This window comes from Coenobita brevimanus, chromosome 93, assembly GCF_032717465.1.
Source record: "Coenobita brevimanus isolate Jiangsu-jjx chromosome 93, ASM3271746v2, whole genome shotgun sequence".
NCBI lineage: Eukaryota > Metazoa > Arthropoda > Malacostraca > Decapoda > Coenobitidae > Coenobita > Coenobita brevimanus.
The window spans coordinates 24,861,530-24,888,206 of record NC_137046.1 but is presented as its reverse complement, the minus strand read 5'-3'; the positions used below and the strand labels follow the sequence as shown (position 1 = coordinate 24,888,206).

General features: G+C 42.7%; 1 protein-coding gene across 1 annotated transcript in view; it reads left to right on the top strand.

Moving 5' to 3' along the window:
- Positions 1–2,633: 2,633 nt before the first annotated feature.
- The window catches only part of LOC145412384 (luciferin sulfotransferase-like), a 363,650-nt gene continuing 339,606 nt past the window's right edge, over positions 2,634–26,677 (top strand). Inside the window, exons 1-2 of the mRNA XM_080282273.1 lie at positions 2,634–2,690; positions 3,062–3,207. Of these exons, the coding sequence (XP_080138399.1) occupies positions 2,634–2,690; positions 3,062–3,207 (203 nt within the window). The remainder of the gene's footprint in view (positions 2,691–3,061; positions 3,208–26,677) is intronic.

The window sequence follows — 26,677 nt, the reverse complement described above, 5'->3', positions numbered from 1 at the left end:
GATGAAGTGCAGTGAAGAATCTATCAGTGGGATATAAATTAAATATCTTACTGCAGAAAGGTTGGATATTACCGGTGGAGTGAAAGAAGTCTGTGAAATACACGTGTAAGACTGTAAGAATAAAGGTTACTGATGGTACTGCAAAAATTATAATTGAATAGGTCTCCTGTGTGCTCTGAGAAAGGTTCTATATATGGATCAGTACCGGTGGAGAGGATAAACAGGTGTCAAAAGGTAGGTGAGTGATGAATATTGTGGTTTGCAGTGTGTTACAGGTTGTTTAGATCAAATACTTTAGATAATGCAGATATTGGAGGCAACATGTGAGAGGGATTGTAATATACGGTATTAGTGACATTTATGGGTATGGTTGAGGCCTCTGACCGAGTTAACCGAGTGGAGTGATGGAGTTGTTACTCATGCACAATGTGGAAGATAAACAGACAGATGCATTAATTCAGCTATATTATGGACGCATTTACATTAGGATTCCATGATATGCAATCCAATTGGCAATAGTTTTAATAAGCGAATACTTTGGTAAAATATTAAACATCATAACTATGCTAGTTTCAATAATACATGCTGTTCATACTGTTCAGTGATTAGACAGTCAGCCATCAAATAGTAATTCGTAAGACGTGGGGCCAATCTTCCTCGGGGATAAACAACTAGGAGGATGATTAGTGAGTGAATTTGTTGTGAACTACTCTCTCCCTGTGTGTGTGTGTGTGTGTGTGTGTGTGTGTGTGTGTGTGTGTGTTTATGCGTGTTTTGTTTGTCTTAGGGCGAGTCCACAAGTGCTCTCGAACATACAGTATATTGGCAACACAGCAGGCAACATGTTCAGGAACATGTTTGTTGCAGTATTTGGACAGATGAATGCAAACTTATTTCAGTGCAGCTTCGAACATCTGCAGAAGAGGCGATGGGATAAGTGTATCCATACCAGGCAGCTGAGACTTCATCATGATGTTGCCAACATGATCTGGACGCTGCTGTTCCAAACATGTTTACAGCGTGTTCGTTACTGTGTTGCTTACATGTTGCCAGCACTTGCTCGAGCACACGTGTGGACGCGCACTTACTGTGTCAGTCTCTCTCTCTCTCTCTCTCTCTCTCTCTCTCTCTGTATGTGTGTGTGTGAGGAGTCAGTTGGATGGGTGGGTGGAGTTGGTGAGGCGAGTTGGTGGGTGTGGTAGTTCGGTGCATCGCCAGGGTGGGTGGACAGAGGTAATGATGCTGGGGGGGTGGGGCAGTTGTTGGGTGTGGTGTGTGGAGTGGTTTTGGGTGGGTTGTAGGGGTAAATGGGTTAGTGAGTGGATGCGTTTGGTGGGCTGGATGGGCAGGTGGCTGGATATGTGGGTGGTCGGGGAGGGATCGGTAAGTTAGGTTTGGATAAGATGAGTTTGATGGGTAAGTCGGGTTCAAATGGGTGAATGGGGTGGCGGAGTCAATGGAGTTGGGTAAGAACGGTGGTTGGGAATGAGGATGGGCGGGTGGGTCGGTGGGAGGAATGGGTGGACAGGATGGGTGGATGGGCAGGGTGAGGTGGGTGGGGAGTGTTCAGGGAGAGGTGGGAGGGTTGTGTGGATGGATGAGGTGGATGGCATTGTTGGGTGAGCAGTATGGGTGGATTTCGTGAGTGAAGAGGGTGGGTGGTAGGGGTCGGTGGGCAAGATAGGTTGCTGGGATGTGTGGACAGTGAGTCGCCAGGGTGAGTGGGCACAGTTGGTAGCCAGGGTGGCTGAGACGATTGCGTGGTCGGGATGATCTAAGTGGGTAGTTGGGTTGGGTGGCTGGATGGGTTCAGGGTGGAGATGTGAATGAGTGAATGTGTTGAGTGGCGTAGCTGGGTGAGCTTCGTGTATGGCATTCGTGGGTTAGCAGACTGGATAGCAGGGATCGGTGGGCTGGGTGGGTAGCCGGGATGAGATCGGTGGGTTGTGTTGGATGGGATGAGTGGGTAGATGGATAAGTAGATGGGTGCATATGTGGCTGCCCTGATGACAAGGCAGGAGAGGACTTTATGTGGCCAAATAACTTTTAACTGTTACTTGCATTTTAGTCAATCGCTTAGGACACGTTGGATAAATATTTGGAAGCCAAACTCTATAAATTAGGGTGATTGCACTGTAATCTGCTAATACTCCGATATAATCACTTCTCATGGAAATGAAGATGGATCTGTGCACTTGATAATACACCTACTAGTAAGATAAATGAAAGTAACATTACATGCGGCAAGACGTGAGAGTGAGCGAAGCTTCATATCTCCGATCCATCAGCCTAACGAATCAGTGTTTTGGTGGGGGTAAGGAAGGGGTGTTAGGGGGGGTAGACATGTGCGATTAACCTGACCTCTGGTGGCAGATTTCACTGTATCACGAATTTCTGTCCGAAGGTGTACCTACGATTATACAGAGCCATAGGAAAGAATAAAAGCAATCACCTTGCTAGTTCTGAAGACGAAAAGAACATGCGCAGAGAGAGGGAAGGGTTCAGGCTGCAATGAGGCCGAAATAGGGACATAAGCTCGACAAAGAGATGATGGGAATGATATGATCTTCCAGGAGTAGTTCAGGATGAGAACGAGTGTTGAATAGAACCACAGTGATTAATAAAAGTGCCTTATGAAGAACAAGCTGCTAAGGGTACACGTGCAGGAGCTGAGGGGGTTCCTCCTTCAGGTTAGTGTGCACCCGTGGTGAGGGGGTTGGGAGAAATGGGGTTAGCTTACCCAGTCGTTTTTGCTGGCCATTTTGCTGGGCTGCCGTAACAAATGGTTTACAGTACAACAGTTTCCATCACAATGGTAACGTCACCATGTGTATAGGTGGAACCTCGGCGACGGATCTTGTTATAATGTAGCGCAAGTACGGGTTTTCAGTCTTGCACAATGATTATAAATGCACTGTATTTACTTACAGTAGGTGTATTAGTTGACTGGGAAATAAAACCCAGAGCTCACACAAAAAGTGACATGTAAAAAAAAAAATTCTCCTTTCATGTGTATAAAACTGAGTGATATGATAATATGTTAATGTCTTGTGTGTGTCAGTGGCGGTCGAGTGACGTGGTGGTGATGACGTACCCCAAATGCGGCACCACCTGGACCCAGGAGATAGTCTGGACCATGAGGAACAACCCGGACCTCGACAACCCTGAGGGTGCCACCACGCTGCTGGACCGCGTTCCTTTCATTGAGTAAGTGACGGGACACGTAGAGAGGGACTGACATGCTGGAAGGGGGGGGGAGGGGAGAGATAAAGTCCGACAGAAAATGCTTAAAATATAAGAAAAAAAATCCTCAAATAGTTTCCAGTACTTTTTTCTTTTTTAATACACACTTAAAACGAGAAAATTATTGATCATATACTATTTACATGTAACGGTTTAAGTCCATGGTTGATTTAGTTGGTGAAACAATCATCTGTTTTATCTAAGCCATGTTGTTTCTTTCGTGAATGTTGATAGCTTTCTAATGGATCTGGCCAGTTGTCTGGTGAATTTTGGGAATGTGAAGCTACTGGCAGGCCATCAGCGTAACACAGTACTCTGGCTGAATGAGAAGGGATTGGCAGGTCGTAGAGGTAAAGGCTAGACAGTGAGGATGAAAGAACTTTATCGTGGTTGGCATCATTCGATAGTAATGAATGATCGTCCATTAGGTGTATTTTCATTACATGATTCGTGTATGACGTAATTTTCTGTTGATCAGTCACGAAAAGTTTGTATAACACGAGCAGAATGCACATAATGCGAATGCTGGTGGCAGTCTGCCCAAATATGGCATTTTGTACCTTTGCGGGACCCTCAGTTCCACTGCAAAAGGTAAATGACTGAATAAAAAAATGCACACCCTGCTACCTCTCCCACTTCTCCCACACCAAGCTCATCTGCCATAACAGTTCATCTGAAGTGCAGTAAGTAAAGTACAATAAGCGTGTTTATGGATGTGGTTCTCAATGTGTTGTTTGACTTTCTTATAAATGTTTGGTAATTTTAAGACTAATCAGAGGAAGGTTAGGGCAGGTTGCAGGAAGTCAATGGGGGTGACAATGGAGGATATTCAAACCAAATTCCTCTTACCCATAGGCTCTGTGTTTTCCATAATGCTACTTTCCCTAAGACACGAAATTAGTGGAGACAACATTATCACGTTATAGGTGATCATTCTGTTTCCAATGCTTGGTTAGACTTAAGAAGGTCACCCACTATTTCAGGATAGTTTTCGGCTTTGTAATTCCTCAAAAAAATTGTGCAGACACTTTTGAAACTCTACCACGCAGCATTGTCAACTCTCATCAACTCTCCTTCAAATCTCTCTTCTCATAACAGTTATCTGATCTGAGGGCCGACAAAAATACCTTCTTTAATTATGACATCATTTTCGGTATCCGGGGAAACTTATTTCCCAAGTATGTGAGTTCAATTTGCAATTTATCCATGGCTTATCAAAGATATTCGTAGGTCCAAGCTTGATGTGCAAAGGAAGGAGGTACACTTTCTCAGGGTCAGCAAGTGGGCTGTTTAAAACATTTTTCTTACCTGGAACAAGTGAGGCATGTTTTGGCCAATCCTTCTGAATGTAGTATTTTTGCATGTCCCTACTGTCCCACTCACATAAAAAAAAAAATCAATTTTGTGAAACCTAGCTCTAACACAACCAATAGTGCAATGACCCTTCGATCTCCACGGATATTCCACTTATATTTCTGAGACTGAACTTTTTCTAAAGGCAATTTCAGGCTGTCGTATAAGTCTTTCACGTTTGCAGCATGTGCAATAGGTACAGAAGGAAATTTATTAATTTTCCATTATGTTTAAGGTCAGCTTTCAAGCTGACCAGTGGAGTCAATGAACAAGCGCCACTCGTCCACATTGTCTTCATGACCAAGAGTCACCTATGACTGATTTAACATAATAAAAAAAAAAAAGCCCATCCCCTTGAGAAAAGCATTCTTTGAAATCATCATGGTGGCTACAGAAAAAACAAACTTTAGTATCATGCAGCAGTAGATTCCAACCCTTTGATCTTGAGCCAAAAAGAACACCCTACTTCTTTGATAAATTCAAGTCACAAAAAAGGTCCTTCAGATTTCCTTGTGAGAGTAAACGTGGTTCACTAGAAGAACAAGTAGCCTGGAATGTTGGATACAATTTTCTTTTCACCATTTTCCTCATGACATGCTCCAACTTGGTTTGATTCCTCATCAAATAAAGTTACATGCTCTAGAGGATTTGGTACTAAAAGCTCAGCACTGTCCGGAACTGGTCTTCTTGCACAAGGTAGATTAGAGTGTTTCACTTGGCACTTTGTTTTAAAGTCATCAGTGTTGTATTTAAAAGGAAGAAATAGAAGTCTGTTGTGTGATCTTTGGGTTCCCGCCAAATCAGTGGAACTGCAAATGTCTTGTGATTTGAACCGTTTCGTTATCCTGTGAGTAGTCTTGCATACGCCACACAACGACTGTGAGGGGCCTAACTCGCGTCTAGACCACTCTTTTTTTTTTTTCTTCTTTTTTTTTTTTTTAGGTTTTACGCCGTATCCCCTTTTTTTCGGCAAAGGCTAAGGCAGTGGTTTCTACGTCTTGCCCTCTCCCCCTCACTGAATGACACGTGTCCTGCGCCCTCCATCCTCATACAGTGTATTTTACTGGCATAGTTGGCATATGTCAATAAATATCATATATTCTTCTATCTGTCTATCTCTAGCCCGACGCCCTAATCCCGCAAAGGGTGGCCGCAGACAAAACGCCTCCAAGTCGCTCTGTCACCCACCATTTGACTACCCTCCCCCCAACTCACCCCCCCCTCCCTCATATACCTCTCAACTCCATCCCTCCACCACATCCTCGGTCTACCCCCCCCTTTCCCTCCCTCCACCTCACCTACATACACCCTCTTAGTCAGTCTTTCACTCTCCATTCTCTTCACATGTCCAAACCACTTCAGTGTATTTCTCCTAATCTTCCCAACCACATCCACATCCACTCCACAACGTTCCTTCACTTCTTCATTTGTCAAACTGTCCCTCCATGTCACTCCACATGCTCCTCTCAAGTAACTCATTTCCACTGCTCTCACTCTTGACTTGTTCCCCTCTTGCAAGGTCCACGCCTCGCTTCCATACGTCAGGGTAGGGATCACAATACCATCATGCAGTGACTTCTTAACTTCCATACTCACTATTTCTCATCACTGCTTTCAGTGAACCAATGACCTTCCTTCCCTGCTGTACGCTTTCACGCACTTCATCCCCCAAAGTTCCATCCTTACTCGTCACACTACCCAAGTACTTGAATGCTCTCACATTCTCCATATCCTCACCATCCAACCTCACTGTACACTCTGTGACTTCATTCCTATCAAACACCATAACTTTACTTTTGTTTACATTAACTTTCAGCTTCCTCCTCCTACACACTGTCCGAAATTTATTCACCAAACCTTGCAACTCCCATTCATCTTTACTCAACAATACTGTATCATCAGCAAACAGCAGCACCGGAATCTTCCAAATCTCACCCTCATTCATTAGAGCCACCCACACATCCACTGTCCTACCTTGCACCTCCTTTACAACCCCATCCATGTATATATTAAACAGCCATGGAGACATCACACAACCCTGTTTCAGTCCCACATTGAGATCAAAGAACTCAATCAGCTCACCATCCACTTGCACCGTAGCCCGTACATACTCTTCACAGCACTCAACAATTTCCCCTCCACTCCTTATATTCTTAATATCTTCCACATACCTTGCCTATCTATTCTGTCATAAGCTTTCTCCAAGTCCATGAAGGCAGCATACACTTTCCTTCCCTTCTCTAGATACTTCTCCACTAAACATCTTAGAACAAATATCTGATCTACACACCCTTTTCCCTTCCTAAATCCCCCTTGTTCTTCTCCAACTAGCTCCTCTGTCATATGCCCAACCCTATCAATGAGTATTCTACCATATATTTTACCAGTCACTCTAAGAAGCCAAATACCCCTATAGTTACCACATACTTCTCTCTCCCCTTTTCCTTTGTATAAAGGAACAATTATACCTGATTTCCAGTACTCTGGAACCCTTCCCTCTTCCCAAGCCAATCTACACAACTTCCATATCCACTCCACAACAATCTCACCCCCATACCTAAGCATTTGACCACACACTCCATCAATTCCTGGGGCCTTTCCCAACTTAATCTTCATCGCTTCCACTGCTTCTGCCCTACTGATCTCTTCTTCCCTCCTCTCATCTCTTCTTCTCCCAGCCATTCCCCAACCTCTTATACTCACACTGTTCTCACTCTCTACATTCAACAAATCCTCAAAGTGCTCCTTCCATCTCCTCAGTTTCTCTCTCTTCTCCACCAACAATCTATTATTCCTATCTTTCACTCTCCTACTATTTCCCCTTTCACACTGCCTTACTGTCTTTACCTCCTTCCAAAACAATTTCTTACTCTCCCTCCATTTCACACTCAGATTCCTCCCAAACTCTTCATCCACTTTCTTCTTACTCTCCTTCACCAGTCTCTTAACCTCCCTTCTCCTGCTCACATATACCTCTCTCTTCTCTCTCTCATCTTCTCCCCTTCCTCTACTCGCTAACCATTCACTATATGCCTTCTTCTTTTGTTCCACAGCTCGTTTCACCTCATCATTCCACCATGCTGTCCTTTCCACACCCTTGCATCTCCTCCTCACTCCACCAACCGCCTCACACGCTGCGCCTATCTCTTCCGTGAATATCTTGCATACGTCTTCCACCCCTTCCATCAACTCTAACTCATACCTTCCCAATCTTTCTTCCACTATGCTTTTATACTCTGTCATTTTCTCACTATCTTGCAATTTCTCCACTCTTCTGACAGGAGATGTTTCCTCCTGTCTTCCTCTTCGTCTCCTCAACCATTTTCTTTGCAGCTTTACCTTGGCCATCACTAAGTGATGATCCGAGACTCCATTTCCCCACCCTCTCCACACTCTTGCATCCAACACTTGTATTCTCATTCGCTCATCCACACACACGTAGTCTATCATTGCCTTTCGTTCAACATGTTCATCATCCATCCTCCTCATTACTCTCCATGTATACCTGTAGATCATCTTATGGCGAAAGTAGGTGTTGGCTATTGCCAACCCTTTACAAGCACAGATGTCCAACAAGGCACTACCATTCCCATCTACTTCAGCTGGCACACCCCACTAACCAACCACTCCATCCACTCGTACATTCCCAACTTTGCCATTCATGTCTCCAATCAAAAGCACTCTCTTGCTCCTCTCAAACTTGTCCATACATGCTTCTACTCTCGCCCAAAACTAATCTTTCACTCTTGCCACTCGGTCCTCTGTCGGGGCATACACACATACAATGGCCCCCGCTTGTATACCTACTTTCATCCTCACCCATACAATCCTTGCACCCATTGTTCCATACTCTCTTATATTCTCCTTCCACTTCTTACTTATCATCAGACATACTCCCTCTCTTGCCCTCTCATTCTCATTGACTCCTGCACATATACCTAAATCATATTCCCATTCTCTCACCCTTTCACCTTCCGATTTAGTTTCAGTCAATCCACATATATCCACTCTTGCATCCTCAAGCATCTGAACAATCTCTTTTTCACTTCATCATTCACTCCTCTCACATTCCATGTTCCCACCCTAAGAATGTCCTTTGTCTGTTCCTTAGTCGTCAACGTATGGTCCGTCCGGGTCCGAGGCGCTTTATTTGCTTTTTTAGTTAGTTCTTTTTACGGGGTGGGGCACTAACCCACCACAAACCCTTTTAGTCGCCTCGTACGACAAGCAGGGATACTGGGGGAGTATTCTTGAAACCCCCCTACCCCCAGGGGGTAATTATATTCTTAATCTTTGAAATTGTTTATATATTCAGATAACTAGATTTCTTATTCATATCCTAAATATATTCTCCATATTTAGAAATTACTGAATTCCATCATAATTCATAGTTTTCAAATATAATTACTCTCTTTATCAAGCCTTTGTGCCCCCCCCCAGGCAGCCCTTCGTGCCCCCCCAGGAGGCCGAGCTCCACAGGTTGTACACCACTGAGCTAAGGAATTGCCCCTGGGTAGAGGACTTCAGCTTTGGAGCTTGTAGCACTTTACCACCGGATGCCCTTCCTGATTACCAATGACCCTTGGGTGGACTCGAACCTCCGACCCTTTGGTCAGAGCGCTCTGACCCACTGAACCACGGCTGCTACAACCGCCTGGGTGACAGGAGAGCTCTATCTCTCCTGGCAAGGTAGCTTACCTCGGCGCGGCGCGAACCCACGACTCTTCGGTCTCGAGTTAGATGCTCTAACCCACTGAACCACGGCTGCTACAACCACCTACTATCCATTTCAGAGGCGGAGTTGCGCTGTTTATCGCAAATATCTCCTAAACGAATCGTTGGATCAGTATGGTATTTCAACACACTACTTTTGACATCCGGGCCTAATTTATGACCCTTAAACCATATTGCTATTTATGTTATGTGAGGAGTTTACTCGTGAAAAATAACAGAAAGTCGACTAGTCATGTTGACGCATTCGAAGGAAAGTGTTGCCCCCCCAACACCCTCCCTAACTATTCCTTAACTACCCCTACTTCTCCCCCTTCTCGTCCTCGTTATCCCTCCTATTCTCCCCGAGCTCCTCGCCTCCTTCATCTCTCTTGTGTCCCTCCCTCATTATCCCAGCACTGTATTATAATGTAAGAATGTTATGTAGTTGTAGACGTATTGATATGATTATTTGCAATGGATGCAAGTCGTATTTCGCGTAGAAAGTACTGTACATCAGGATGATTACGTACATGTAATAGAAGCTATGCCTATATGTTTGCAGTGTTTATGGTCAACCATTGAAATTCACGAACTACAAATTGTATCACTTGTTGCCTGAACCTTCTCGGAGAAGTTATTACTATTATTACAATACTGTGTATTCATCCTAAAATGTGAACATGGTCCAGTTGATATATATATTGTTTTACCTGTCTCTATTTATATTATTACAAAATTATAAACTCCAATGCTCTATTGTATATCATGCGTAATATTCATAAATATATACATACATACGTCGTCATTTTTTTGTAAATACTATTACATACATTCCATTACATTTATTAAGTTGGAGCAATATATCATATTGTAGGAATAAAACTATGTAAACAATATAACAAAATTTATTAAAAAAAAAGCAACCATGAACGATTTTATTTGGTTGCCCAAAAACAAAACTGACCATATTTTTGGTAACCGTAGATACGTCGGTAATGATAAGGCCATAACAACGTAATTAGCCAATGATTTTATGGTCTTTTGACCCACTCTGGTTTTCATGGCCACACACAACAGTAGGTAACTGTGTTAAATAATATTACTAATGTATGATAAGTATATACATACTGTCATATTCAAATATTATGTATGCAATTAGAATGAAAAAAGAAAACGGAAGTGCAAAGATGGGAGAGGGATGGTGTGACTGGGAGTGAAGAGGGAAACGGGGAGGGGGTGAACGCGATATTGGGGGGTAGGGAAGGAATGGTCAGAGGGTTGTTCAGGGTGTTAGTGGAGGAGCTACCCCACACAGTCGCACTCGTCCGATTTTGTATAACACCTTAGATTTGATGACTGGATTAGGCTTAATATCCTTCAGTAAACTCCTAATGTAACATATGTAGCAGTATGGTTTAAGGGTCATAAATTAGGCCCGGATGTCAAAAGTACTGTGTCGAAATATCATACTGATCCAACGATTCGCTTAGGAGATATTTGCGAAAAACAGCGCAACTCCGCCTCTGAAATGGATAGTAGGTGACAGGAGAGCGCTACCACTCCCAGCAATGCAGCTTACCTGGGCACAGCGCGAACTTGCGACTCTTCAGTCTCGAGTTAGGTGCTCTACCGAAATAAAGTTTATAGCATTTTGTTACTAATAGTGTACAGTACATTTCTGGAATTTAAAAGCTAGCTCAATATATACAGTACATAGCAGAAGGAACTGGAATTATTAAGAAAATTCCCCAGCATGACAAGCATCTAGATAAACACAACACTGCTGTAAAATTAAAAAATAAATCTTATCAAAGGAGCAACATGCACTAGCTGTAAACACTGTGCCACCTACAAGCAGACTGACTTGGAGCTGCTTTACACAAAGAAGCTATGTTCATGTCTGAACAGGTCTAAACATGTTGCAACCTGCACAGTCTGCTGCTCTGACCAAATTTATCCTGCCAGCATTATCATATCTTTCTCCCCGAGGGAATCAATCAATCAATCAGTCATTTCCTGTGGCACCCCACAGGATGCACTGGGCCTCGATGAACTCCACCAATATTTGTCTCTTGCCATCTCCTTCAGGTCCCACAAACACACCTTTACTGCTTCTCTTTTCATTGTCCTCAACCAGGTTTCCCTCGGCCTAACTCTGCCTCTTTTTCCTCTAGCAGTCCACTCTGGCACATCCTGTATTAAACTGCCTTCTTTTCTATATACGTGCCCCAACCATTTCCAGCGAGACAGTCTCACATATTCATCAACTAGTTCCACTTTCGTAATATCCCTTACTCTTTCATTTGTAACTCTGTCTTGCCACTTTACCCCAAGAATCCTTCTCAGTATTATATTCTCAAATCCTAATATTTTCTGATCTGTTGCAATTGTACTGTACCATGACTCATGCCCATAAATTAAAAATGGTTTAACCATGGACTTGTAAATTTTTACTTTCCTATGTACCGAAAGCATATTATTATACCAACCAGATTTCAACATTCCAACAGTTCGCCAAGCCTGTCTAGTCCTCTCCTCAATTTCATTGTTTAATGATCCATTAGAACAGGGGTGGGGAATGTCCGGTCTCCGGGCCGTATAAGGCCCGCAAGACCATTTCATCAGGCCCGCGAGGCAATTCATAAATACAATTGCATAAACTCATGCATATATATATATATATATATATATATATATATATATATATATATATATACAGTATATATGTATATATATATATATATATATATATATATATATATATATATATATACAGTATATATATATATATATATATATATATATATATATATATATATATATATATATATATATATATATATATATATATATATATATATATATATATATATATATATAATGTACTGGGCTGCACTTGATTTTAAGTTGATAATTTTGTATGGCCCGCAAATGATGTTAAAAATATCCTAATGGCCCTTAACCCCTTAACCGCGGGCTTGTTTTGCTCTGTCTTGTGTGTCCCGCGGGCATATTCGGACTCCGACAGACTCTCAAAAAGTATTTGCAAAAATCGGTTATTAGTCCTAGAATATCAAAATTACATATGCTTATGGCACATACTTTCAGCTTGCTCCTGGGATGTTTGTTGAGCCTTCGTCGAGTACCGTAGGACTTGTGGAGACCTCCGAAGTTGGATAACGAAGTCTCCACTTTATACTTCCCGATAACCCGTAATATGATTACCACAGCCAGATATTATCACTAGAAACACTATTCTATGATTATAAAGTAGTTTGGAATCCATACTCCAAAGAAAAAAACACTGTGAAAGCAATGAAAATTACGAGCGCGTATGACCTTTCCATTTGTGCTAGTTCGCCACAGGTATTCTGTCATTTATTATTCAAACAATCACTCACCCTTTATATTCCTATTATTATATGACACTTATATATATCTGCAGTCTTTATCCATAAGTTTCCTTCAGTAGTATTAGTTTATTGTCACTATAGTCATTCAATTTTTCATTCAGTAAAATATGTAGAGAGCCACGGATTCACTTTCACTGTTATAACCTCAAGTATTTGTACTCATATTCTTATATGACTAATTATTTACATTTCTATTTACATTTTCTATTGTATTTTCAATATTTACAGTTCTATTTTACTTACACTATGTCTTACACTATGTTATTCACTGTCACTTGCAATAACATAAAACTATATTACACTGTTCAATCATATGTACATCCATTGCTTTCACTTGCTATTTACACATTATTTACACATTATTTTCATTTCCCACTCGGACTTTTAGAACTGCTTCTGGCTGTGGTAATCAAAGAAGCAGGTAACGCAGAGGGGAACCTGGCACTCAGCGCACTGCTCAGGTGTGTGTCGGGTGGTATGTGCACACACCTGCCACCTGTGGATCGCAGCCTTCCTCTTGGTTGTGGCAGGCATTTGCACCAGTCTGTGCCGATCCATGTACGCGCTCTGCTCAAGTCTGTCGGGAAGGCTTACTGCATGGCGCCTTGGAGCTGCTGCTGTCAAATCACCATATCTTTCAAGCAGCTGCTGAACACAAGTCCTGGCGAACAACCTCAGGGAGAAGGACTTGGGTGGCTTGACCTTCATCTTGTATAGGATGAAGGCGTTCAGCATCGTCATGTCTATGAGATGCAGAAAAACTTTCCTGTACCACCTAGTATTTTTCCTGAGGCAGTCGATCTCTCCGATCATCATGTAGGACTTGTCCACCAGCCACATGTTGATATTGTAGTCTATGACAGCATCAGGTTTCCTCACAGGTTCGCCTGTCCTACGGTTGACCTTCCCACTGTCTTTCAGTTCCCCCTTGTGTAAGGTGGTGAGCATGTGCACGACCCTCTTGTCATGCCACTGTATTGCCAGCATCTTTTCAGACTTGAGTAGGTGCACGTCTCCTCGCTGCGAGGTTCCTGCCTCTAGGAATTTAGGGAAGTGGGCACGATCACTCTTGACAGTGCTGCAGCAGCCGACGCCGTGCTCTGAATGGTATTTGGCAAGTTTTGGTGCTGTATAATAGTTGTCTGTATACAGCACATGATTCCCACCAAAATACCTTTCAAGGAGCACTTTCACTACACAGCCTGAGAAGCCAAGGGGGTGTGTTTTATCAAGATCGACAGTGCTGGTTGAATAAATGACAAAGTCAATGATGTTCCATGTCTTACAGTCGCACAGTACAAAGAACTTTATTCCAAAGAGCTGGCATTTGCTTGGAATGTACTACACAAACCTAAGACGTCCTCTGAACAAAACCAAGGATTCGTCAATGACAACCTTCTGAAAGGGGTGGAAGAATGTCATAAACTTAGCCTTCATTCTGCTCAGAATCTCCCGGATCTTCCGGAGTGGGTCGGTTTGGGAAGGTACATTGTTGTTGGCAAAGTGCAGGTTTCCTACGATGTTCCGGAAGCGATCTCTGGCCATGTAGTTATTGAAGGTGGGTGAGGGTAGTAAGGGGTCCATGGACCAGTATTCTTCCAACTCATGCTTCTTTGAGTGTGGCAAGAGAAGCATGAGGGCGAAGAACACATACAGCTCCTGTACTCCCACCATGGACCACTGTTGCATCTTGGCTGCACCTGTACCACTTGCAGCACGTTGTGATTCATACTTGTTGGTCTCATCACATATGTGCTGCATGACTTCGTCATCGAGGAAGGCCAAAAGGAAGTCAACACACTCAGCATCCTCGTCAAGATTGAAGGCAGGCTGTATCCCTGAGGAACTCTCGTTGAAATCAAGATGTTCTGGGACAATATCGGACCCTTCCGTCTACGCGAAGGCGTCCAGGATTCCCTGTTGTGGCGGTGTAGGATGGGTGAGGGTGGAGGGTGGCTGTGAGGCAGATTTATCTGGTTCAAGGTCACTCGCACTGACCCTGGTTTGCAGCCCTTACTCTACTGGCAACTATACTTTTACGGATCAGGGATTTACCTCTTCCTCTATGGCCTGCCTTCATTGTTGATGCTGGTGGTGACTCCGACGACGAAGACTCCGGAGAAAATTCAGCAGAAGAAGAGGAAGAAATGAGTGAAGTGGGGCTTGGGGAACGGGGAGGTGATTCACCTCAGGACTCATGGTGGGCTGGGTCATGCAGGGCCATTGTTCCGGGGCTAACCCGCCGCCTTTTCACTCCCTTCCCAAATTCCTTTCTTTGCTGGACTAAGGGCTCCTTTCCTTTGGAGCTTGGGATAGCTTGGGACACTGAAGCACACGTACTAGGAGTTTCTGGCACGATTTCCTCACCCGGCATATCACACGAATCACCCGAAGGATCATAGTCACTATCCATCATTATCATTGATAATTCGGCTAGTTCACGTTCCACTGCAGAGTCACTTAGTCCTTTCCTGCTTCCCACACAAGTTTTTCTGGGGGTAGAGGTCACGGGGCCCTTTGCAATGGGCGCAGAAACGGCGGAAATGGCGGGGCGCGAGTGCGACATGCTTTGACCACAGAGGAGGACAAGGAAGTGAACGGTGCGGCCTATCTGAGAAGGCAAGGGTTGACAGTGACAATGGGGCTGACAGCTGCTAACTTACATGCTAAGAAATTATTGGTAGGAAATCTTGGCAATATATAAAGAAATAGGTAGTTCCAGGTGAATGTAAATGTCACTTAGGCATAATTCAAAGGGGAAATTACCGTGGCAATTTAGCGAACGAGTGCATGTGAGGTGTTGTCAGGTCATAATTAGCCAATTCCAGGTGTATATCACTATCACTTACCTTATTTCTTTTTGGTATATATTATTTTGTATAAGTATAGGGCATAGGGCTTATTTCAATGGATGAAATCAGTGGAATAATCCGGGGGAGATTTGTTTTAGCGCAGCGCGGCAGGGCAGGCGAAAGGAAAGGGTAAAGGAGGTGAGGTAGGGAGGAGTGAGAGGGTACCAGAGGGGAGGAAGGGAGGGGAGTCAAGAACGGGGGAAAATGGCTAAATTGTAACCAACGGATGGAAGTACAGATGAGATTAGGAGTGCTGACTATTGGTGGACAGTAGCAGTACATGCTAAAAAATTATTAGTAGGAAATCTCGAAAATACAGAAAAAAGTAGGTAATTCCAGGTGAATGTAAATGTCACTTAGGCTTCTCCCTTCCTTTCTTATATATATTTTTATTACGAGAACAGATTATACGACATATTTCAAAGGGGAAATTTCCATGGGAAATTAGCAAACGAGTGCACGTGAAGTGTTGTCAGGTGATAATTAGCCAAATCAAGGTGTATAGCACTATCACTTACCTTATTTCTTTTTGGTATATATTATTTTGTATAAGAATAGGGCTTAGGGCTTATTTCAATGGATGAAATCAGTGGATAATTCCAGGGGAAGTTTGCTTTAGCGCAGCGCGGCTGGGGAGGCAAGAGGACAGGGTAATGGAGGGGAGGTAGGGAAGGGAGTCAGGAACGGGGAAAAATGGCTAAATTGTCAACAATGGATGGGAGTACAGATGAGATTTGGAGTGCTGACTAGTGTTGGACATTGTCAGTACTGATAGATGCTACAAGCCACCACTTGTAAGCCTGGGAGAAATAAAAATAACACAGAATCACAAAAGTGAAGCCCGCAGTATGATCCATTGCACCCGAGTGTCACGAAAGTGATGCCCCGCGGTTAAGGGGTTAATAGGAGAAAGGTTCCCCACCCCTATATTAGATGATACAATCGTTCCCAGATATTTAAAATTTTCTACATTCTTCACCACATTATTCCCAGTTACACAATCGATTTGGTTCTCCACGTTCATATAATCCATAAAATCTTTCTCATAACATAAATCCATAACCAAAACAAACAGCAATGGCAAGAGAACTCCTCTTGAATCACTCCTGACCTAACTACAAATGGATCACTCAAAGAACCACCCACCATTACCTTACAAAAAGTACATTCATGTAGGCTTCTAATAATATTTACAAACTTTTCTGTATACCATAGAATCTCATAATTCCCCAGAATAGACCGTATTAATTTTACAGGAACACTTCTTAATGTTAACAAATCAATATATTATTACTCTTCCCCGTCCTGGAAGGGCTCGGGGACGGGTATTGTTTTCACTCGTGTTTTGTTTCTTCATTGGTGTGTCTGTTTCTCTGTCTGTCTGTCTGTCTGTTAACGACTTTACACAAAAACTAATGGTGCAGTTTTGACTAAAATTACGGTGATGAGGAGCTATGACCTGATCACCTCATTAAATTTTGGACCAAATTGGATCAAGGCCTTGGCTATAGGTCCATAAAATGCAAAAAAAAAAAAAAAAAAAAAGCTTTTTTCGCCGTAACTATTTAAATGTCATATCGACTTGAAACCAAAACATAAAGGAGCATCTTTCATATCTACAGTACATCCTATATCATTCCCCATTACATCAAGGGGGTCCCCCCCCCCAGTTAGTGGTAGGGGGTTCAGTGTCAGCTGGGTCAAGCCTAAAATTTCAAGTGGGCATAGAATCAATTTTCAAGCGATTTACTTCAAATAGGATGTGTGACATCTTTGAGTAGATATCCTGTTGTGTTTACATGTCAGCACTAAAATGACACTGCTTCTTGTTAACTTTGTTGCCCGTCATTATGCTAATGGTGCACAGAAGAACACATTTCAGAAGAAAACTAAGCTAGATAAGAAAAATCTTATATCATATTTGTATTCAGCATACAAAAATATACATAGAATATCCATCAATACCGTTGGAACAAAATTGTTGTTGACCAGTGTAATTATAATAATCCTTTGAGGTTCAACAACATGACTTCCCTTCTTGTATCATATCCATGGGCACCTTAATCCTTATTATCATTCTTTATGCTGTTAAGAATCGTCTGGCATATTCATTTATAAAATACTATAGTGTGAAAATTGTAGCGAAGAGAATTAATTATATTACAGGTTTACCTCAGATCCCCCCTGTGGTGGGGGGAACACAGTCTGGCCGCACTATGGGGTGGTACTACTACTCTGCGGCCAGGTTGTGTAAGGAAGAATACTGCCACCGTATTCCCTGCGTGTCGTAAAAGGCGACTATAAGGGGCGGGGTGAGGAGACTAGGGACCCACTCCTCTGTTTTTTAGTTCTTAAAAAGAGACAGGCCAGAGAAAGGGATGGGGGACTGAGTTATCCCCGTACCCTGAAGATTGGGTCTATGAATGTGCGTGGATGTAGTACGATTGAGGCTAAAAGAGAGGAGATTGGGAGAATGTTTGTGAGAAGAAAGTTGGATGTGTTAAGTCTGAGTGAAACGAAGATGAAAGGGAAGGGCGAGTATAATATGTTTGGAAGTGTGAATGGAAGATTGTCAGGTGTTCACAGAAGAAGAGCAAGAGAAGATGTGGCCTTGTTAGTGAGTCCGGAAGTACAGCAGTGTGTGACTGAATGGAAGGAGGTGTCATCGACACTGATGTGGGTGAAAGCAAAATTTGAATATGAGTTGTGGGTGTTTGTGAGTGCATATGGGTCTGGTAGTTAAAGGGATGAAGAAGAGAAGGTGATGTTGATGAGTGTCTGCAGAGTTTTGGAACGAACGTGAATGTGGTAATGATGGAAGATCTGAATGCTAGAGTGGGAAATGGAGCAGTTGAAGGTGTAGTTGGTATGCATGGTGTGACTGGAAGAAATGAAAATGGGGAACAAATGATAGGGATGCGCGTTGAGCGAGAGATGGTGATTGGAAATACCCTGTTTGAGAAGAAAGATATTTATAAGTATACATGGGTGAGACAGGAGAGTGGAAGGGTTGTTGATAGAGCATTGATGGACCATGTGGTTGAGTCCAGGAATGTAATAGGAAGATTGTTGGATGTGAGAGTTCTGAGAGGGGAGGGTGGAGGTATGTCTGACCAGTACCTGGTGGAGGGAAAGTTAAGAGTAGATAAGCGAGTTAGGTATGCCAGGGAAGTTTTGAAAGTGAGTGAGTTGGATAAAAGAGAGAAAATGATAGAGTATCAGGAGAAATTGAAAGATGAATGGAACACAGTGAAAGATCAGGAATATGGCAGTGTGGAGGAGGAATGGCTGATGTTTAAGAGTGTTGTGGTGGGGCATGTTGAAGAGGTGTATGGTGTGAGACGTGTGGGTGGTGGTGTAAGAAAAGGAAGTGAATGGTGGTGCGAGGAAGTAAGTATGGCCGTGGCTGAGAAGAGACGTGCATATGAAGTGTGGCTGCAGAGGAAGGATGAGGTGTCATATGAGAGATATAAGGAAAAGAGGAATAGGGCGAGAAGGACTGTGCGTGATGCTAAAGTGGCAGCAGATGAGAGGTGGGGTAGGCGGTTGACTGAGAATTTTTAACAGAATAAGAAAATGTTTTGGAAGGAGGTGAAAAGGGTGCAAAAGGGAGAGTCTGGGAAGGAAGAGTGAGTAAAAGCAGAGGATGGAAGGGTGTTTATTGAGATGGATGCAGTAAGGAAGAGATAGGCAGAGTATTTTGAAAGATTGTTATATGTAGAGGAGGAAAGGGTGGCTGAGATTGTGGCAGATGGAAGGGTGCAAGGAATAAATGTGTTGGGAGAGTTGAATGATTCTTTGATCACGAAGGGGGAGGTGCAGGAGGCAGTAAAGGAGATGAAAACAGGGAAAGCTGCAGGTAAGGATGGGTGTGCCGTGCAATGCCTGAAGGGTGGTGGAGCGACTATTGTTGACTGTGTAGTATGAGTGTTGAATGTGTGCTTTAAAGGCAAGGGTAATTAGTATGGATATACCAGCTTTAGGGTATAAGTCTGTTGAGTGTTGTAGGTAAGGTGTATGGTAGGGTGTTAATAAAGAGAGTTAGAGAGGGTACAGAGGGAGTGATTGGTGATAAGCAGTGTGGCTTTAGGAGAGGGATGGGATGCATGGATCAGGTGTTTGCTGTGAGACAAGTGTGTGAAAAGTATTTAGCGAAAGGCAAGGATATGTTTTGGGAATTCATGGATTTAGGGAAAGCGTATGATAGAACTGATAGAGAGGCTTTGTGGAATGTTTTAAGATTGTATGGACTTGATTGTAGGTTACTACAAGGGGTGAAAAGTTTTTATGTAAATAGTAGAGCGTGTGTAAGAGTGGGAAATGCTGTGAGTGATTGGTTTCTCGTGAGAGTGGCGCTGCGACAGGTATGTGTGATGTCGCCTTGGTTGTTTAACATTTATATGGGATGATGTTTTAAAGGAGGTGAATGCAAGAGTCTTAGGCGGTCTGAGTCTGGTAAATGTTGATGGTGGAGAGTGGAATCTGAAGCAGCTGCTGTTTGCAGATGATACTCCACTAGTGACTGATTCAGAGGAGAGATTGAGACAGTTGGTAGAGGAGTTTGGAAGGGTGTGTAAAAGAAGGAAATTGAAAGTAAATGAGAATAATAGTAAAGTGATGAAGTGTACGAGGTCGGTAGATGGTGGGATGATGAATATAGTTTTGAATGATGAGTTGCTTGAGAAGGTAGAGTGTTTTAAGTATTTAGGGTCCCATGTTGCTTTGGATGGAAGAAAAGATTCAGAAGTGAAGTTTAGAATGAATGAAGTAGGGAAGGTGCTGGGAGGAATGAAAAAAGTGTTTAGATGTTGTTTGCTTAGAATGGATGTAAAGAGAAGGCTGTATGAAGGTGTTGTAGTACCGACTGCGTTATATGGGGCTGAAACATGGAATATCTGTGTAGCAGAGAGGAAAAGTTTGAATGTAATGGAGATGAGGTGTCTGAGGAGCATGTGTGGAGTGATGTGTATGGATCGAGTGAGAAATGATGAAGTGCGAAGGAGAACTGGAGTTGTTCCGGAGATGACTGGTAGAGTTGAGCAGAGGCTGTTGCGATGGTTTGGGCATATGGAGAGAATGGATAATGAGCGATTGGTGAAAAAGATAACTAGATCTGATGTGAGAGGTGTACGGCTGAGAGGGAGACCACAAACAGGATGGATGGACAGTGTGAAGAGAGCGTTGGATGCGAGAGGGATGTCTGTTTAGCAAGGAAGAGTGGCTGTGCGTAACAGAAATAAATGGAGAGAAATTGTGAATGAATGACGATGCAGCCCTGAGGGGATATTCTCCCGCATTTGGTCTGGTCAGCTAATCGGGTTAGGTGCGGGTAAGGGGATGGGTCTATTATGATGAGGCAGGGGTAAATCAGCTCTGCTGTCGGGCCCTGCTGTGGATGTCACTGATGGCATTGCGCAGTTGACCCTCGTGAGGTGTGGTGCGGTTCGGATCTGTCCCTTCTCTCCTTTCGGGCTAAGATGCGAATGAATGTGTTTGAGTGGATGAGTAAATTGGGAGTGTGTCGTCCTCTCTCGGCTACCTTCCATTCCTTGGGGGAAGCAGCCTAGGTATTTAGATAGATAGATAGACTGCAGCATTTTCTGTATCTAAATCTTTACTGCCTGATTCAAGAAAACTATGCCTCCCACGTAACTGCACCTTTCATAAAATATACAATAGGAGCTACTCTTCACTCAAGCTCTTCAAAACCTACCCACAGTCCACTGCTGTTATCAGCATAAAGCGTGTGCATGAAGTGTCATGATGGAAATATTGGTAATTTAGCTTTTATAGGTAATACGAGTAGATTTAAGGATTCAAAATTCTAGAAAGGTTATTGATATATTACAGGAAATGTCATCCATTTAGATAACCTACCGGTACTTTATATTTTTGTTTTTATTGATAATTGATTTATATGTCTAATAAAGAACATACGATGGATGCAATGCCATAACAACACAATGTAAGCAGTATATTATCAACAATTATCTTCATAAATGAAAACTGCAAAAACGCGTACCCTATTAAGATAATAATATATGGAAGTAAAAATAAGCTGCGAATACTAATTTATTTTCCGTTTGCATGAAGGTGGACGAAGGGAGGAGGAGGTGGATCTATCTATCTATCTATTGCCAGACGCCTTAATCCCGTAAAGGGTGGCCACAAACAAATCGCCTCCATGCCACTCGATCTCCCGCCATTTCACTGCCCTGCTCCCAGCTCACACCTCCTTCTCTTATATACCTCTCCACTCCGTCCCTCCATATCATCCTCGGCCTCGCCTTTCACCTCACTCACAAAGACTCTCCTCGTCAGTCTCTCGCTATTCATCCCAATACACATGGCCAAACCACCTCAGCGTATTTCTCCTAATGATTTCTATCACATCCACATCCACACCATAACGTTCCTTCACTTCCTCATTTGTCAGTCTGTCTCTCCATGTAACTCCACATACCCACTGCTCTCACTCTTGATTTGTGTCCTTCGAAAAACGTCCAAGCTTCACTTCCATACGCTAGAGCTGGTATTACAATACTGTCGTGCAGCAACCTCTTTACTTCCATTCTCATTTCCCCGTTTCTTTTGACTGCTTTCAAAGAACCAGCAGCCTCTCTTCGTTATTTTACCTTTTCAAGCACTTCATCCTCTAAACTTCCATCCTTACTCATCACACTACCTACTTAAACACACTCACATTTTCTATTTCCCCATCATCGAACCTCACTATACATCCTGTGACTTAATTTCTCTCAAAAACCATAACTTTATTCTTCCCTACATTCAGTTTAGATTCCGTTTCTTACACATTTTTCCAAACTCATTCACGAAGCCTTGTAGTTCCCCTTCGTCTTCACTTAACAATACAGTATCATCTGCAAACAATTTACACCGTTGGCTAGATAGGCCCCTCGTGCACCCCCCCCCCCACAACTTAACGTCATAGCATTTTTCTGAAGCCTTGTTATGTCCCCAACATGGAATGGACAACTAACAGTGAATAAACTGGGATACACTGGGTGATTTGAGCACATTTATACGTTTACCGTAAAACCCGGGATTTCGCGTCTCCCGCAGACCTCTGAGTATACATGTTTTTCCTAAGACTGTAAATCGCTCCTAATGATGTTTGTAATGAGATATTTGGTACCAAGGGGAAGGAAATTTTTTCTGCTATTCAGAAATCAATAATTGGTTATTGTATCTTCCACACAAAGCAGGATGCCTGACATTATTTTGCCATAACCAAATTATAACTAATTTTACAAGGATGCTTGGCTAACAATACTCTTTATAAGTACCTTTGAAGCTCCATTCCCTGATATCCGGTTCAGATCATCTGTTATCATAAAGCTTTAAAATGTTCTCTTCATCAAAGTCACATTTAACAATATATAAAGTAAGATTGAAGGTGTTTTAGGAGCATATTGCAGTTTTGTGACCATGAAAATCATGAAACAGCTAGGTTAGTGACCTATTACATTTATGGTTTTCTTGGAGGTATATATTGCCCACATTCCCCTAACATATTCTCCTTATTTATAAAATATTCTCGGGTACTAATGCCTTATATTTTATACAGGAATGATAATATTAACATGTGAAGCATGGCCGAAGTCAAGGAACCACCAAAGAAAAAGAAGAGCGATGATTCAAAGACGTGCGTCACACATGTTAATGGACTGAAATATAGTGAAATAAAACTGTTTCCAGAAATAAAGAATCCCGAGGAACGTTTATTAGACTACAGAATGTCAAAGCTAGACGACAGACATAACCTCCTGGCCCTGTTCACAGGATGGATGATAACATGTATCCTCATCCCACAAGCCATCGAGCCTCATCATGGCTATCATACGGTATGTTACAATAGATTTACTGCCAATCTGGACCGTCTGAAGGATGAACACGCAGATCAAGAACCCTCTACTTCCTATAGATCTAAAAGATCTTATGATATGGGTTTATTAAAACCAGATTGCATATTTTGTGGGTCTGAGAACCCCAAGATAATGAAGAGAAAGCAATCGTGGACCACAGAAGGGCTCTGCATTTTTGAGAGAGAAGGCTGGAAGAACATTCTTGAGGAAGCTGAAAGGAAAGGAGATAAAACTCTGTTAAGACGAATTCGTGGGCAAGATCTCTTTGCTGTGATAGTTTATGGTTCTTTCATCTACAGTAATGGATAAAATCTCTTTTAACAGTAGTCAGTGTTCACTGTATAATATTATTTATTGTTATATTATTACCTGATGTATATGAGTAGCAACTTCAGCTAGTACATCTCTGGACCCAAGTTCATAGGATCTTTTCATTGCTGTGTTCATGTCGATATCCTTACTGTATATCAGATAAGACTTGAACATTCCTAGAGGAAAGACACCCAAGCAATCTTTGAATACTTCATGTTTGCATAGTTTGAGTCTAAGGTTTTCTCCTCTAAAATCAGGGTTTGGGAATTCTGTTTCAGATAGTCTTTCAATGTAGAGCTTTCGAAGGTCCTCTAACATCATAACTTGCATGTCTTGAATGATTTATTGTTGGATTTTCTCACATATATATTCAGATATTTTCCTATGCACTTTTTCCATTTTTTTCTGGTTTTGTCTCTTGTCATCGTCTTTACTCCAACACTTGGTTGGATCTAGGATATAACTACAGCGACATGAACAGTGGTATTTTGCTTCCACAGCAAAGAGATCTTGCCCACGAATTCGCCTTAACAGAGTTTCATCACCTTTCCTTTCAGCTTCCTCAAGAATGTTCCTCCAGCCTACTCTCTCAAAAATGCAGAGCCCTTCTGTGGTCCACGATTTTTTTTTTTTTTATGCGAGGAAGAAGGAACCAAAGGCCATGAGCCCGCAGTAACAGTTACCTCCAAGAGAAAAACAAAATACAATAGAAAGCCAAATTCAAGATCCGATCATTTTGAGATGCCTGGACACACTGCGTTTGAAAGACTGGAGATCATAGGCAGCAGGAAATACAGATAGAGTGAGACAGTTCCAGAGCTGCCCTGTTGCATAAATGAAAGACTGGGAGTAACGGTTAACTCTTGCATTAGAGAGTTGGACAGAAAAGGGATGAGAGTTTGCTGCCAGACGGGTGCTACGCGCCCGCCGTAGAGGTGGAAGAATGCAAGCAGACAGTTCAGAGGAGCAGTGACCATTAAAGTAGCGATAGAAAAGAGATAAAGATGCAACAGTGCGGCGAAGAGACAGAGGTTGAAGGGAGTCAGTAAGAGGAGGAAAGTTAATGAGACGAAAAGCCTTTGACTCCACCCTATTGAGAAGAGCTGTATGTGGGGAGCCTCCCCACACATGAGAGTTGTACTCCACACAGGGGCGGATAAAACCCCTGTATAGAGTCAACAATTGTGCAGGGGTAAAGAAAGAGCGGACTCGGCTTAGCACACCCAATCTCTTGGAAGCAGATTTTACAAGAGATGTAATATGATCTTTCCAAGATAAGTCCCAAGTAAATGAAACCCCAAGCATGTTCAAGGATGATGCAGGATTAAGCTGAATATTATTAAACATTAATGGGTATACCTGTGGAAGATTTTGTCGGGTTGATAGGTGTAAGAACTGAGTCTTTGATGCATTAAAGACAACCATATTATTCTTACCCCAGTCAGAGATACAAGCCAAGTCAGACATTAGGTGTGCCATAGCCTCATCCCTTGTTTCTTGAAGTAACTGTTGAGATGGGCGTTGCGGGAAACGAATGGAAAGGTGAAGGGTGGAATCATCAGCGTATGAGTGGATAGGGTTAGATGTACAGCTTAGAAGATCATTGATGAATAAAAGGAAGAGAGTTGGTGATAGGACAGAGCCCTGAGGAACACCACTGTTGATAGATCTAGGAGAAGAACGATGGCCGTCTACAACAGCGGCTATAGAACGACCAGAAAGGAAGCTAGCGATGAAGGCGCAGATAGAAGGATAGAAACCGTAGGAGGGCTCGATCGAAAGCCTTTGAGATGTCAAGTGCAATGGCAAAGCTTTCGCCAAAGTCCCGAAAGGAGGATGACCAGGAGTCTGAAAGGTAGGTGAGAAGATCGCCAGTGGAGCGTCCCTGACGGAACCCATACTGACGATCGGAAAGAAGGTTGTGATAGGAAAGATGCCTTAAATTTTTTCTATTAAGAATTGACTCGAAAACTTTTGAAATACAGGACGTTAAAGCAATTGGACGATAGTTGCAGGGTTGGGAGAGGTCACCCTTCTTTGGGACAGGCTGAATGAGAGCAAACTTCCAGCAAGAAGGAAAGGTACAAGTTGACAGACAAAGGCGAAAGAGTTTGCCTAGGCAGCGTGTAAGCACAGAAGCACTGTTCTTGAGAACAACATGAGGGACCCCATCAGGCCCACATGCCTTGTTAGTACTGAGGCCAGTGATGGCAGAAAATACATCAACTGAAGAAATTTTAATGTCAGCCATGAGGAAGTCAGAGGGGAGAAGTGATGGAGGAACAGCACCGGAATCGTCTAAGGTGGAATTGGAGGAGAAAGTCTGTGCGAAGAGATCTGCTTTATCAGTAGAAGAAATAGCTACAGAACCATCAGAGTAGAAAAGAGGAGGGAAGGATGATGAGGTAAAGTTGTTAGAAAGATTTTGGCAAGGTGCCAGAAGGAGCGGGAAGAATTCGAGTTGGAGAGTTGAGAGCATTTAGTATGGATGAAATTATTTTTAGTAGAGCGAAGAACAGACTTAGCACGATTCCGGGCAGAAACGTAAAGATGATGTGATTCAGGGGTGGGTTGGCTCCGGCACCTTTTGTAGGCCTTCTCCTTGTTGCGGACAGCATTAGAACAAGCGTGATTAAACCAAGACTTTCTTGCGTTATCTTTCTCTTCATTATCTTGGGGTTCTCAGACCCACAAAATATGCAATCTGGTTTAAATAAACCCATATCATAAGAAGATCTTTTAGATCTATAGGAAGTAGAGGGTTCTTGATCTGCGTGTTCATCCTTCAGACGGTCCAGATTGGCAGTAAATCTATTGTAACATACCGTATGATAGCCATGATGAGGCTCGATGGCTTGTGGGATGAGGATACATGTCATCATCCATCCTGTGAACAGGGCCAGGG